Source organism: Accipiter gentilis, chromosome 3 (assembly GCF_929443795.1).
Source record: "Accipiter gentilis chromosome 3, bAccGen1.1, whole genome shotgun sequence".
In the NCBI taxonomy this organism is placed as follows: Eukaryota; Metazoa; Chordata; class Aves; order Accipitriformes; family Accipitridae; genus Astur; species Astur gentilis.
Window position 1 is genome coordinate 19,433,774 of NC_064882.1, and position 15,258 is coordinate 19,449,031.

At 40.6% G+C, this 15,258-nt stretch overlaps 1 protein-coding gene across 7 annotated transcripts in view; it reads left to right on the plus strand.

Moving 5' to 3' along the window:
• TEC (tec protein tyrosine kinase) overlaps positions 1-15,258 on the plus strand; it is a 67,809-nt gene that overhangs the window by 50,388 nt on the left and 2,163 nt on the right. For 2 of the 7 annotated variants that reach the window (XM_049793782.1, XM_049793789.1), the window contains exons 4-17: positions 388-469; positions 2,022-2,150; positions 3,516-3,556; positions 4,024-4,205; positions 5,142-5,207; positions 6,941-6,995; positions 7,158-7,237; positions 7,747-7,880; positions 9,090-9,164; positions 9,966-10,137; positions 10,303-10,519; positions 11,064-11,128; positions 12,233-12,351; positions 12,703-12,860. In XM_049793782.1, coding sequence (XP_049649739.1) covers positions 388-469; positions 2,022-2,150; positions 3,516-3,556; positions 4,024-4,205; positions 5,142-5,207; positions 6,941-6,995; positions 7,158-7,237; positions 7,747-7,880; positions 9,090-9,164; positions 9,966-10,137; positions 10,303-10,519; positions 11,064-11,128; positions 12,233-12,351; positions 12,703-12,860 — 1,575 coding nt within the window. The other 5 variants (XR_007504895.1, XM_049793798.1, XM_049793809.1 and 2 more) reach the window with 5 other exon arrangements.

Sequence of the window (15,258 nt, forward strand, 5' to 3'; positions counted from 1 at the left end):
GAATAACCCAGGAGCAGTACAGAAGCACAAGGAGTTATGAAATGGCTGGGAACAAAGAATGTCTGATGATGAAATAGCTTTAGCAATTAAATAGAACTGTTTTTAGAAGACATGCAGTGAAGAATGAACAAAGCAAAGCATGAAGCAAACATTTTAAGGAATGCTCTCAGGATAATATACCATTACAAAAATCCTTCCTTATGCTACTGAAAGCATTACACATGAGTAGCAAACCCTAATAACCTTTTCCCAGTTTCTGCATTTTGTGCCCGAGTACACTAATTTTGCCAAATGCAAGAGTCATTTGTCTTGTTCTGTCTCCTTTGTTTCCTGAGGAATAAATACATGAACGTTACCAGGTGAATGTTATTTCTTTTCCCCCTCCAGGTTGTGTATGATGCTAATACGCTTTATATTTTTGCACCAAGTGCACAAAGCCGGGATCAGTGGGTGAGGAATCTGAAAGAAGGTAATGGAAAGTGCTCATACTTAACATCTGACATATGTAAATACCTTTACCTGAGCTGTCTGGCTGGGTTGGAGTTAACCTGGTGCTGCGTTTTGGATTTGTGGCCAAAACAGTGTTGAAAACACACCGGTGTTTTAGCTGCTGCTGAGCAGTGCTTGCACAGCACGGAGGCTTTGCCTGTTTCCCCCTCCGCCCCTGCAGCGAGTAGGCTGGAGGTGGGCAAGGGGCTGGGAGGTGACACAGCTGGGACAGCGGACCTGGAGTGACCAAAGGGATATTCCAGACCATATGACGTTGTGCTCATCAGTTAAAAACTGGGGTAGAGGAAGACAGGGGTTGGGGTTTTTTGGCTTCCATATTGGCCGTTGCTCAGAGATGTGGCTGGCCACTGGTCTGCTTATGGGAGATGGTGACCAATTGCCTTTACATCACTTTTGTTTTTTTTTTTTTTTTTCTCCTTTCTTTTGCTTATTAAACTGTCTTTATCTCAAGCCACAGGTTTTCTCCTCTTGTTCTTTCTATTCTCAACCCCATCCTGCTGGGGGGGGGGAGTGGGCGAGTGGCTGCATGGGTGCCTAGCTGCTCCCGGTGTCAAACCACAACAAGCTAGAAAAATAAAATGGTAGAGCTTCTGTTGCATATATCCACTGATTTTTATTTTTTACTGGGTCAGCTCATTGTTTGCATAGACAGCATGTGATAACAGGTACTGGGAGTATCAAACACCCAGACTGATATAATTTGATTTGTGAAGGCCAGCTGCAATTAGAATTTGACTCTGTTTTTGCACAATGTGTAAATCATCAAAAAGCTTATCCAAGCTAGTTAATGGCATCACGTAGAAGACAGGAGGCATCTCCACTGAGATGCGGTCTGATTAATGCTATCATAGTGAGTAAAGATTTTTTTGATCCCCCCCCTGCCCCCCAAGAGCCTCTTGATCCTTTCTGCCACCATCAAATGCTCACATTAATTGCAGCTGCTGTGTAAAGTAATAAGAAATAATTTCTGGGCTGGGGACCACAGGGCAAGGAATAACCTCTGAAACTCAGCAAGCCCTTAGGATAGGGGTAAGGAGCCTTTCAGACCAAACACAGGCATTGTGCCATGGAATAGCAATAAAATTCAGCTATCTTTTCCTCCAGAACACTGTTTGTAGAGGAAATTGAGTAACTTGCAGCAGTAATAAAAAGAAAAGGGACAGGCAGAGCCCCCGTGGCCTTCACAGCTGCCAGACTTCTTTGCAGGGTGTGGGTGGGCGCCTGGGTCTCCTTTCATGGAGGCACCAAGGGCCTGTTGTGGTGGCTGGTTTAGGCAGGGAGTATAGCACTCTCTTCTGGAATAAGGTAATGCATTATCCTAAAAACATCCTCTACTATCATTGTATCACCTCCATGTAAACTTGCAAGAAGGTCCTTAAGAGAAGCAATGCTAAAGCAAGGACAAGTGAAGATTATGCCTCCTGTCAAAGATACTGTAATATTTATTAAAAATGGCTCTCTTCCAGATTTTTTTTTTAATCTTTCAATATATGCTCCTTTTCTTCTTGTAGAAATAAAGAACAACAGCAATATAATGGTGAAATATCATCCTAAATTCTGGACAGAGGGAATTTATCAGTGCTGCAGACAGACAGAAAAATTAGCACCTGGCTGTGAAAAATACAATCTTTTTGAAAACAGTAAGTACATATGTTTTCAGATGAAGTTGTTTTGGCATATTTTTCTGCTTTTTTTATATGATCCTGTCATCACACCTGAATGCCCTAGATATCAGGCAAATTTATAGAGCACAGTGAATCATTGATGCTGTGCCTGCAGTAAATCAAAATGTTTCATTTCCAAACATTTTGTAAAAAATATAAAAGCCAGTAAATTGTCCTCACAAAAAATGTTTAGAGAGAGCTGAAAGGAATCATTGAGGTTGCTGAATTTCGCTTGGTTTGTTTTTCCCATCTGAAACTTATTTGACCGAGCATTTACCTCAGAGTGAACATAAAACCTGATGGTGAAAAAGATTCAGCTAGTAATCCTTGCCAGCTCTTCAGTTTTAATAAACAACTTCTACATACCCATGTAAAAGAATAATAACTGTGTTGCATCCAGTATAAAAATGATACAAGACGGCTCAATGTATTTACAGACAGAGGACTGAATTTTCTTAGAGGTTTGTAAGTATCCATATGCTGAACCTGGATGAACCGTGACTTCCATAGTCACGTGCATCTTCCAGCATCCAAATCACAGGTTCTGCTTGTTCAGCAGCAGATGCTAACAGTAATTATTTAGTCCTCAATTTAAGGAAAATTCCGTAGCAGAAAAAGAAATTGAGCCATTGCTTATCTTCCAGTGAAATCAGAGGTGCCCAGATGATTTCTTTTGTTGGCATCTTAAGTGGCAATGGTGGGGACCTGTGGATTTTGTTGCATTAAAAGACTTGAATAAACAGTGGCTCGTGGCCAGCAAGAATAAAACATGACATATAGCTGAACCTTTTAAGTGCGGAAAAAAAGCAGTGCGGGAGAAAAAATAGTTTTGAATTTGAGAGAAATAATAAAAAATACATACAACTTCCATGCCTTATTTAGCAAAGGAAGGGCAAGGAGGAGTACTATTTATTTTTTTTTTTTTTTTTTTTAGAAGAGCAGATGTCAATAGGAACAGACCTTTAGATTATCATGGTGACAAGAACACTGCTTTTTTTTTTATGTATTTTTTTTATCTCTAACCCTTTTTTATTTCTCATGTATTTCTGCATCTGAGGGCTGATTCAGGGATGTCTGTGTGGGATGCTCTGGTGTGGCATAGGCATTGCCAAATTTGTGGTGAATGTAGCCTGCTGGCTGATTTAGGATGCTTTTGGAAGAATACTTAATCAACATTTTCCTAATGCTTAATTGGAGCTGTCTTTGCTTTCTGATTTTCTAAGCTATCCTGAAGGCTAGTTAAGATATTAAAACCTCATCTGAAATTTAAACCTTTTATTTAGTTTTTAAATTTATAGCTAAATGGATAGACACAGATCTCTTCCTGTGCTTTGTTTCTAGATGTAATGAGATTGCCCTCTCCAATGCCAGAAAAAAGTGCGGTAGGTAGAACTTTTATAATTTTGAATAGATAGCTGCTGCTTTTTGAGATGGCATTTAAATTTCCAGAGATTCTTTCCCTATCCTGGAGCAAAGGTCTATTTCCATAGGCATCATGCTCTTTCTCAGGTTGGAAAAAATCCCATTGAAATTTAGCTGCACCTATTAGCTGTGTCTGTAGTGCTGGTGGGAGAGGTGGTCGAAAAGCAAACGCCAGCCAGCGTTGCCCTTTACTGGCAGCTGTGGGGCTGCAGCGCGAGCCAGCCCCATGGGTAGCACCCAGGTGATCATCTGCCCATCACCCCACCTGCCTTCCCGGGCCACCACAGCTCACGCCTGGGGCAACCTGGAACTAGCCCAGTTCTTGCCTCTGGGATGCTCGGCTAGTTTGCACTGGTGTGATGGCAAGGGTGGATGGGGTGGAATGATGGAGCAGGGCGGGATGATAATCATGTTGGGTCGTTTTCAGCGAAGGCCTCCGCCACCTGTTCCTCCAGCTGAAGAAAATGGCAACGAAGAGGAGGAGGTGGTGGTAGCAATGTATGATTTTGAGCCTACAGAACATCATGATTTAAGATTAGAGAAAGGTGAAGAATATACGGTGATTGAGAAGAACGACATTCACTGGTGGAAGGCGAGAGACAAATATGGGTAAACATGAGTTCCTTATTTTTCTTTGTAAAGTTCATAAGGCTATTTCCACGTTGTAGTAGTTCATATTGACTGTGTGTCAACAAATAATTCTATTAGACCCCGCTTTGGACCCCAGCCCTGAAATCTCATCCGTACTTTTATTTCTACATAGAAACCAATTTTTAAAAGTGCGGTTCTTAATAAATTGTGGGGCCTGAGTGCAAACGCTGTTGCGGAACTGGAAGCTTTTCCAGTTATATTTCCTGTCAGACTTTATGGTTTCCCAATTAAAGCACCAGCCAGGCTGCAAAGCCTTGCTAGACTGGTGCAGTACTCCGGCTTCCCTGGGGAAGGGCTCATTAGGGAGCAATATGGTTAACACTCAGCTCAGCAGGCTCTGACTTCCACACTTGAATAATCACCATCTTATTTAATAGCTAGATCATTAGGGGCAATCTTTGAATGAGTTGAGAGAGAGTGGCACTGAGATGCCTTAATGACTACAACTTTACATTCCCTGGATTAAAATTTTTCCCTGTGGTTTTAAAGGTGAAAGCTTCCATACTTCAATATTTATCAGGTCCCTGTCGCAGTATGTTAGGGGTAATGATGAGTTATCAGGCCGTGGCAGGCTCCATATGTATTTCCAGTGACTGACTGGGACCTCTGAGCGCCGAAGTGACAGAGCAGCAGAAGGTTCTGCTTCTTCACCCCTTCTGCTGGTTTTCTTGGACACTTTTGCTGCCTGTATCACTTCTCTAGGTGCAGTGAAAGTTAATATGGAAATGTTGACATGGAAAATTAGTTTCTGTATAATCAGCAGTTGAGTGCATGGGTCAGTAATAAATAAATGACAGCAAGGGACCTCTGGTGATTAGCAGAATGAAACAGTGTCTTCTAGGCGTGCAATTTTACATGTTTTCACTCAGATGATATATTATATATTGTTTTTAGAAAACAAGGATATATTCCAAGCAACTATGTAACAGGAAAGAAGTCCAACAACCTTGATCAATATGAGTAAGTGTGAATATCTGAATTACAATCTGGAAGATCATAAAATGAAACCTATGCTTTAAGAACGACAATGTGTTTTTAAAGTTTTGAAAGCAATTACTTACATATGATAGCATTGATCTCAGAGATGAAACTTAAATATTTGAAATAGTCATATATTTATTCTGATTCTCCTCACTGATTTTACTGTGATTTGTAATGTAGAGTCAAGTCAGTGAGATGGCCATCAGGCATGTAGTTTTTAGGCTATTACTATTAAAGCAAAAAAACCCCTCCCAATTCTCTGATGGACAAGGGGAAACTTTAAAGGAAATTTACCTATTAATAAGTGTGCTGAATTGTTTTTTTTTTTAATATTAAAGTGACATATCTATCCAAAGTGTGTGGCAGTGAGATAGTAGAGTACAAAATAGTGGAAATAATTCAAAGTAAACAACAGAACAGAGATTTTGGAAGGCAGCTCTAAGTTTCAAGAGAATATATCACTTGGTGCATTTTAAGTCTCAGTGTATGCATATAACTTAGCAGCTGTAAAAGCTTTTTCCAGTTGATGTTTAATTATGGAGTATTTATTTAAGAACGTCAGCATAACGTTTAACACTGTGGTCTCCAAGCCTGTTGTTCTTGATATTCAAATGTCACTACAGCATAAACCGTTGTGCCTGAGAACTTAAGATATATCTCATGACTTTCAGATAAAATGGAGCTGTAAGGAAATAATGAAAACCAGTTTACAAAACCACATTAGTAGCTCCAAAACTACTCTCACCCACTTATGGCTCCTGGTGCTGTGTTTTGACAGAAGGTCAAATTTCTTCTGGGATTTTGCCCTCAGTTTTACAAGAGGGATTTACTTGTTCTGTGTGGTTTCTCATCTTGGAGGCTCTTGTTAAGAGCCCTGCCCTGCTCTGGGCTGGGCTGTGGGGCTGGCAGAAAGGGAAGGAAGGAACTGGGCTGCCTTATCTGGTCCAGCCACTTTGTGCCTTACCACCTTGGGGCTATAATTCTGAGTCACTGCGAAGTCCAGGGAGGATTACTCCAGGTCATCTACCAACTGCAAGAAAACACTACCTCTGGTACAGCAGAACTTGATCAGAGGCTGCTGTGCCACCTTCTTGCTTGGTTACCGCTGTGACAGCATAGCTCAAAATGATTGCACCATGCCATTTGCCAGCTGCGTGTTTTTCCTTTTTATGTTATTTGCTGCAGCTGGCTGAAATGTCAGTGCTTCTGTGGCTGCTTTAACCTGCCCGTGCAGCACCGAGCCTTGGGGATGTGCAACCGTGACATTTAATTCACTTTCAAGCTCCTCTTTGGTAGGTGGGTCCTCCCTGGAAAATCAGAACCGTGAAGTTATTGAACGAAACAGCGGTCTAGCAGGCAGCTCCGCAGGTGGCTCGACTGGTGAGTGGGCAGCTGCTTCCCTGGGGCTGCCAGCCTGCCCTCGGGCTGCCATTCAGAGCAACTACTGCCATCGGCCTGCACAAAATTAGTTCAGTTACCTGCACTTTATTGGCTTCTGTGGGGTCTCACTGGATGGTTTTTTTCAGGGCATTTTTTATGGGAGAGCGGCACAACGTAATAGGGACTGATTTTTGTACATTAACAAAGGTTCAGTTCTTGACCTTCGCTTACCATAAAACTATTGAATCTGTAGCTTTGTAATACTTTGTTTTAAGCATTTTATGTAAATCACGCACCTTGGAGAAGTTTTGGTTACTGATGTCGTGTTGCAGGTGGTACAGCAGAAACCTGAACAGAAGCAAGGCAGAGCAGCTCCTCAGAAATGAGGTGAGCACAGCAGCCTTACAGTATTAACTGTAAAATTCGCGTCAAGTAGCTTCTTTTATTAAAGTGAAGGCTTATTTTGGCACATGCAAATCACAGAACGAGTAGAAGAGGCGTGCAGTTTAAAACCGCTTGTACAAAACTGTCGATGTGCTTGCATTTTAGGATAAAGAAGGTGGTTTTGTGGTGAGAGACTCAAGTCAGCCCGGCCTGTATACAGTTTCCCTTTATACAAAATTTGGAGGGTGAGTTTCTGTGGCTGTTCTGTACACCTTGTCTTGTCCAAATCCATGGCCTGGAGGAAACCCCAGGAGAGAGCTCAATAAAGCAATGAGGGCTGCTGTGATAAAAAAAGATGGGTGACTAAAATGAGCTTCTTGACTCCATGGTTAGGTCATGTTTGGTTTAATCCAGTGTAGACCTGAACCACCCAAAGGAGGAGGTCTTTGCTCTCCCACCCCGCTCGTCTCTTCCCTCCCGCCAGCCCAAGTGTTTGCCTCAGTGTGTGGGAGCTCACTAGGCTGAAAATTAACCTTTTGTGGGTTTATCTTCAACTTGGTCTGAGCACTGAGATGATGGTGAGTCACCAGCGCTTGGCATCTTTGATATTCAAGCTGTTCCTGAAAGTGTGACAGTGGGCACCCATGCTGGCCCTTTCGGTTTCCTTTTCTTAGTCAATGTGATCCTCTTTAAAAATTCACAACAAATGAAGTTGTATTATTACTAATTGTTATTATTGTTATTATTTTTCCAGAGAAGGTTCATCAGGAATAAGACACTACCATATAAAAGAAACAGTGACGTCACCGAAGCAGTACTACCTCGCAGAAAAGCATCTCTTTAACTCCATTCCAGAAATAATTGAGTATCATAAACATAACGCAGCAGGTAGATGAATTGGATTTTTCCTGTTGCTTAGGGTTGATTTGAAAAGGAGTGTGAGGTGATTTTAGGGCTTTTTATGAAGGTTTTTAGGTTTTTATAGATCCTTCTTTCTTAGGGAAGTCATGAGACACTGCATTTTGCATTTTTCCAATATAGACAATAATTTGAAAAGTTTTATGTAAAAATAAATAAAGTAATGCTACTGTCCCCAGAGTAGCAGAAGAACAGCTGTATTGAGTCAGGAAAAATCATTCTTTCAGCTCCACATTGTGTCTCCAACAGCTGCCTGTAACCCACAGCAGATGGATGGGGATGGTACTTCCCCAGAGTATTCTCAAGCACTAGCTTATTTTACCTGCAGGTCACCCACCACCACTTAAAATGATCTTACTTTTCCTTATAGCAAACAGATGAGGAGAATAGTAATGTGTTCTTCAGGAAATCCCTAAAGATGAGTCTTCAGATCTATGGCTGATGCTGGTGTCCTCCCACTGTATGATAGGATGGGGAGAATTCAGGAATCGGGTTCAAGGCACAGATACTAATGTAGTATATTTTTTCAAGTCAAGTCTATGCATAAATTTCTTTCATGAGCTATATTTTCCAGATGTTTATATCAAACTCAGATGACCCAGCATTTCCTGATGATGTTCTGGAAAATATGCTCCAAAAACATAAAGCTGCCTTTCATTTATTACAACTGATTTTACTACTTATTTTTAATTGCTTCATTCCTTTTGTCATATCAAGTTCTGACAAGATTTTAGGAGAATATTCAGCTAGCATGAAGCATTTATTTTATTTATAAAAATATACATAAACTGAAACTGGTGGGATTTGTATGTGTGAAACAGCAATGATCAAAAGTAACGTTGTGAGTTTTAGGTAATCTTTCTGATCTATGAAAGGGGTCCTCAGTCTTTTTGGTGCCAGCATAACTGTAAAGCCCAAATATGTATGCATATATCTGTATCCATCTCTTGCCAGTAAAGAAGATGCAACAAGTTAAATGCAGTAAGTGCTCCTGTGTACCTCTTGTAGGCACATTTAATAGTCAACACAATGCAATAGCAGAAAATATGGTCAAAGCTGTATATAATGATGAGCTTATTGTTAATCAGTGTTGAAGTTTGCAGTGAACACGTGGCTGATTTGCTGCCTGGTGCTATTTCAGAAGTAAACTGTGTCTCTTGAATTATCATTGAACCTCAGGTCTCGTTACCAGGCTGCGTTACCCAGTGACCCCAAAGAAGACGACAGCACCAACAACAGCAGGATTCAGCTATGGTAATTGCGTGTTATCTACACATAGCTACGTCATCTACACGTACCTTTTCTAATGATTTTATGTATGTTAAGACACTACAATATTTTCTAAAAATTTTGAAAGACCTGATTTTGTGCTGTGATTGGCTATAGTAACTTATGTGGGTCCAGGTTGTACCTCGGAGGCCCTTGCTCAGAGGATCGGCATGCAAAGGCATCAGGGCTGGTGGCAGGCATGTGGTGCCAAGGGCAGCAGTGTGGAGAGGCAGAACGTGTCACCGGTGCTTCAGGGGAATTCGGCATCTTCCTCCATGCTTTTGTGGACACCTTGAGCTCTGCCCGATTAAAGAGCTGTGCCTTTGGCTCGTCATAAGCCTCCGGACTTCTGACTCAACCTTGGCCCTTTGATCTTTGTGGCGGCGTTACTTTTTTTTTTTTTTTTACATAAATTTGGAATAACCTGTTTTAAGCATGGCACATCAGGTGATGTGAGTAGCTTCTACGTATTGGCACAACTTTCTATGATGGCAGCTTGTTGAAATCAAGTCTGACAATATCAGTATGTAATTATTGGCCTCAAGAAGGTTTGAGTTTTGCCTTGTGTGTTGGTCAGGAGCTGCCTAAAGGTCATGTCTACCTAAAAGTGTATTTGTTTTGTGAAGTATAGAACTGTTCAGTTTTAAAGGTAATTCTAAGAGGTTTTCTCCCTAAATTCCCTAATTTGCTAGTAATCCAGTTTCCCTTTCCTCTTCCTTATCACCTGCCAGCTCAGTAGGTTCCTTAATACAGGAGTCATGGGCTGTCATTTGTTTTGTTTTATAGAGAAATGGGAAATTAATCCCTCGGAACTGACATTCATGAGAGAACTGGGGAGCGGTCTGTTTGGTGTAGTGCGCCTTGGGAAATGGAGAGCGCAGTATAAAGTGGCCATCAAGGCAATTCGGGAAGGTGCAATGTATGAAGAGGATTTCATTGAAGAAGCGAAAGTAATGATGTGAGTTGTGTGCTTGGCACTCTTACTGGCAGTTCTAGGCCTCTGATGCCATATACCGATTATAAATAAAACATTTGGGGCAGGTGGTATTTTTTGCAGTTTTGTGGGTTGGAGAGCTAGCACTGGGCGGAGGAAGTAATAACGACACGATCTCAATCTTTTCAGGAAGCTAACACATCCTAAATTAGTTCAGCTGTATGGTGTGTGCACACAACAGAGGCCTATTTACATCGTGACGGAGTTCATGGAGCATGGCTGCCTTCTCAATTACCTGAGACAAAAACGGGGAGTTTTGAGTAAAGATGTCCTGCTCACTATGTGCCAAGATGTATGTGAGGGAATGGAGTACCTGGAGAGAAACAGCTTTATCCACAGAGACCTGGTAACATCCCATTAGGCAATATACTCTTCATAGAAGTTTTTATTTTTGAGCTTACTTATTCCTTTTTGATACGGCCTGTTTGTAAATGACTGCTTTTTGTTCTTGCAGAAAATTCTAAGTAGTTTAAGTTGGCTATTTAGGGTCTAAGCAAGTCTTTAAAGCTGCACCATCCAGAAAAAGAGGTTTCTCTCTTCTGAGAAAATGGAATAAAATCTGAAATTTTTATAAAGAGTTGATAGCTATTTGCACTGAAATAATAGCTTATGTCTGTTCTTTACTGGTGCCATTTTCACCACTCATGAATCCCTCGAGATGATAATTTTTTTCTGGTGATTTTTTACAAAATAGTTTAGTTGTCAAAGCAGTACTATCAAGAGCAAATGCACATGTACTTTTTATTCCAGAGCACAATGAGAATACACCACTGAACTTTGTAAATCGGTGAACTTGCTATGCAATGAGGACAAAGTCCTCGTTAGGCCATTGTAATTTGTCTGCAAGAGACTGCAAGTTTTTCATCAAACTCTAACCATCCCCTTTGCAGGCTGCCAGGAACTGCTTGGTGAGTGACTCGGGAGTGGTCAAAGTGTCAGATTTTGGAATGACAAGGTACGGCTGAGTGTGCAAACGTACTTGTGGGGATTTGGGAAAATTCACCTAACCCTTGTACTTAGCCATAAGGCAACACATGCCCAGCAAAATACAGGCAAAACCTATCTTTTTTGACCTCTCTAGGGAGCATTGTATGGTTCATTTTTTTTCCAGTGCCTTTAAAGCTTGTTCGTTCTATGGTCTTGTGTGGATTTCCTTACTCATTTTAATCCTGGAAAATCAAAATTAGGCAGTTTATTCTCTAGAGAGGTAAGTGTGTCTAGCGTTTACCATGAGAGGACTGGCTTTAAACTGACTCTGTGGTCTGACTGGTCTTCTACAAGCAACTTTCTGTAGCATCTGTGAAAATCTTGCAAATTTTAATCTTGTAGTGATGCAGGGGGCACACTAGAGCTTGTGTCTCGGACAGCAGAGCTCATGCTGCAGAGATAATAGTTGTTAATCTGTATTTTGGTAAATAAATGATAGAAAGAGGCTGTTCAGTGAGTTTGGAATCCTCTTGAGGCAGGTGGTTTAGAGTTGCATCTTGCTAGCTGAAGTGCTGGGAGGTGCTGAGACCTGGAGAGGGGATAATTTCCTGCCCTTGTTAGCAATGTTAGCAACCCACGGGTGCTGCATCAGGTGGGTGACGTGTGGGTGAGGCAGGGAGTGGGGAGCAGCGCTTGTAAGGGAGGTCTTAAAGCACTGTGGTTTGACCATGCTCTTCTTGGCTTTTGCCACCTTTCTGTGCTACTGAGCTTGCATGTCCCCTGACATCTGAATTCAGACGGGCCGGTGAGAAACAGAGCAAGAAATCTATGCTTTTGCATCATTTTCTCTTGTAATACAGACATTTAACTTGCGGGTGGCCTAGACCTGTGCTGTATAGCTAATAGTCACAAGAGAAGACTGAGGTAATCAGAAAAATGATCTGGGTCTTGACTGAAACCTTAGTACTGCCCCAGAGAAGCTATTTTTATCATGTGATGCTAACAATCATGGCCATTAGGTGGCAATATGAGCTTCTAATATTCAAATCCAAATCTAAATTATGATTTGCAGGCTTGGAGGCTGACTGAAGGATATAATGTTCTGGTTTTTTCGTTTGGTTTTTTTTTTTAGGTATGTCCTTGATGATCAATACACAAGCTCCTCTGGGGCTAAATTCCCGGTGAAATGGTGCCCCCCAGAAGTTTTTAATTATAGCCGATTCAGCAGCAAGTCAGATGTCTGGTCCTTTGGTAAGACATTCATCATTGAAAGAAAGCACTATTTTTACATTTTATTGATAGCAATTAAGCTCCAGTTATTAGGAAGGATTCAGACATATGAGAAGATCTGAGAAGAACTCAGAGAAACCATTTGCCATGGTTTTATGCTTGCATAAAGTTCCACAGAGACCTTTAGAACTGTTATTTATTAAAACCTATGCTACTAGAATAAGATGTTTTCAGCAATGACAGATGTGAACAATTTTTAGAATATGGATCTCAAACTATTTATCTATCAGAAATCCTGAGCCCAGGGCTCAAAAGAAACATATATTATTAAGAAATTATTTGCTTATTTTTTTAATTTTTTTTTTTTTTAAGGCGTTTTAATGTGGGAAGTATTTACGGAAGGAAAAATGCCCTTTGAAAAAAGCTCCAACTATGAAGTGGTAACAATGGTTAGCCAAGGACATCGTTTGTATCGGCCCAAACTAGCCTGCAAGCAGGTGTATGAAACAATGATGCTGTGCTGGCAGGAGGTATATACATTTTTTATTTTTTTGGTTTTGAATTGAAAAAAAGGTCACTCTAGCAACAGCAATTAATGTCTCTTGCAGCATTCTGACTGTATCCAGCTCTCTCAGCTATTCACGTGTTTATTGCTAAAGCAAAGATCTCCCCCTGGTTTGCAACTGAACTAGAGCTGTGATAAGAAAAAACACGGAGGAAATGTCAATGAAATAGATGGACTGTCAGATTCAGTATGCAAAGGCATTTAGTAACAAAATAAAATAATTGGTAAATCTGTGCTGGTCACAATTATATCTGCGTACAAATACTGCTAGCAAAAAAAATTCAGTCCGAACAGCCCAGAGGTGGAGAATCTGATTTTATATTGCCTCAGTTTATTAATCATTACAGAAACATGCCAGAATGACTGAAAATATTTTTAAAGGAATGCTTTATTACCTGATTATAAATTTATATAGGAAATATAGATTAACTGCAGTTGAATCTAAATACAAATCCCAAAATTTATAAAGAAAGTTAAAAATAAATGGTACTATTAATCCTCCTAACCCAGAAAGATACTGACTGTACAATTTTCACAGAGGTCAAAGGGGCAGTGTCATGGTTTAATCCCAGCCAGCATCTAAGCACCACGCAGCTGCTCACTCACTTCCCCCCCACCCAGTGGGATGGGGGAGAAAATCAGGAAAAGAAGTAAAACTCCTGGGTTGAGATAAGAATGGTTTAATAGAACAGAAGAGAAGAAACTAATAATGATAACACTAATAAATTTACAACAGCAATAATAAAAGAATCAGAACATACAAATGATGCACAGTGCAATTGCTCACCACCTGCCCGCCAATCGATGCCCAGTGAGTGCCTGAGTGATAATCCTCCCGCCCCCACTCCCTCCAGTTCCTATACTGGATGTGACGTCCCATGGTATGGAATACACCGTTGGCCAGTTTGGGTCAGGTGCCCTGGCTGTGTCCTGGGCCAACTTCTTGTGCACCTCCAGCTTTCTCGCTGGCTGGGCATGAGAAGCTGAAAAATCCTTGACTCTAGACTAAACACTACTGAGCAACAACTGAAAACATCAGTGTGTTATCGACATTCTTCGCATACTGAACTCAAAACATGGCACCTACCAGCTACTAGGAAGACAGTTAACTCTGTGCAGCTGAAACCAGGACAGGCAGCAGACCCAAACTCAATGCTATCAACTAAATCAGTTGAAGCGGAAAGTCTCTAAGAGGATAGGTGCATTTAATAGATGCCTCTAATTTTGAGAAAGCAATTGAGGAAACCAAGAATGGGAAGAGCTACATGATTTATTTCTAGTTAGCCTTTGCCACAGTGAGTGCTGGGAAAAAACTGCTCTTTTCCACTAATAAAGATGACATACTGTCTGATGCTTGTCTTGGAGGAGAAGGTGCTGGAACAGAGAGCAATTAGTCATCAAACCAATTGGTGGAAGTCTAAAACTTCCAAACCAGTTGGTTTATGCAGTGGAAAAAACATCAGAAACAACAGTGCCCTGGAGGGCCGCAGAATGACAAGTAAGTCTGTAGTTCAAAAAAGCTATTCACAGGAGCTAGGAAACTACAGATCATTAAATTTTGTTTGTACTTGGTAATCTGCTTGAAATGGTCATTAAAATGGAATAATAAATCACCTGGAAGATAATACGTTATTTGTTAATGCTCTTTGAATGTTAATATTTATTTATAGGACTTACATGAGCATCAATGGATTGATTAAAAATTTATTGATTTCATCAGGGATTCTTAACCATAAAAATCTAAGCAGTCATCACATGGGAGAGAAAGAATCTTTGCAAATCACAAACAGGACACAAGTAAGGGCAAGATACTGTCAGTCTGTCATAAAATATGATTAACTGTAGGTACCTCAGTCCTTGTTTAATAAATTTATTAATGATTTGTAGAGGGAAGTGAATACTGAGGCTTCAAAATTCAGCAGGTGATACAAATCTAAGGAGGCTGATAAATGGAGGAAAAGTGCAAGTTAACCCAGACATTCAGAAGATGCTAAATTAACTGTGTCAGGAAGGTCAGCAAAGAGATTATCTCAGTTTATTGCTGTAATTAAAAAAAAACCAAACAGGATGTTATGACACATAAGGATCTCTATGGAGAACAGAGTAGATAAAGGAGGCTGTTGTGTAAGTCTGATGCAGTCTCATTTCTGAGTCCAAAAAATAAAGTAGAAGTAAAAGAGGTTTCAGAGAATGACACTCAAAATTCTTAGGAGCATGAACAACTTGCATAAAGAAAGATTGGAGCAATTCTTTGGGAGAGGTGGGAATGGGGAAGAAAAATGAAGAAGTGTAGCACTATGCAAAATAATGAATTATTATGAAGAGTGTAGTCCAGCAACACCTATTTATGCTTTTTCAAAGTG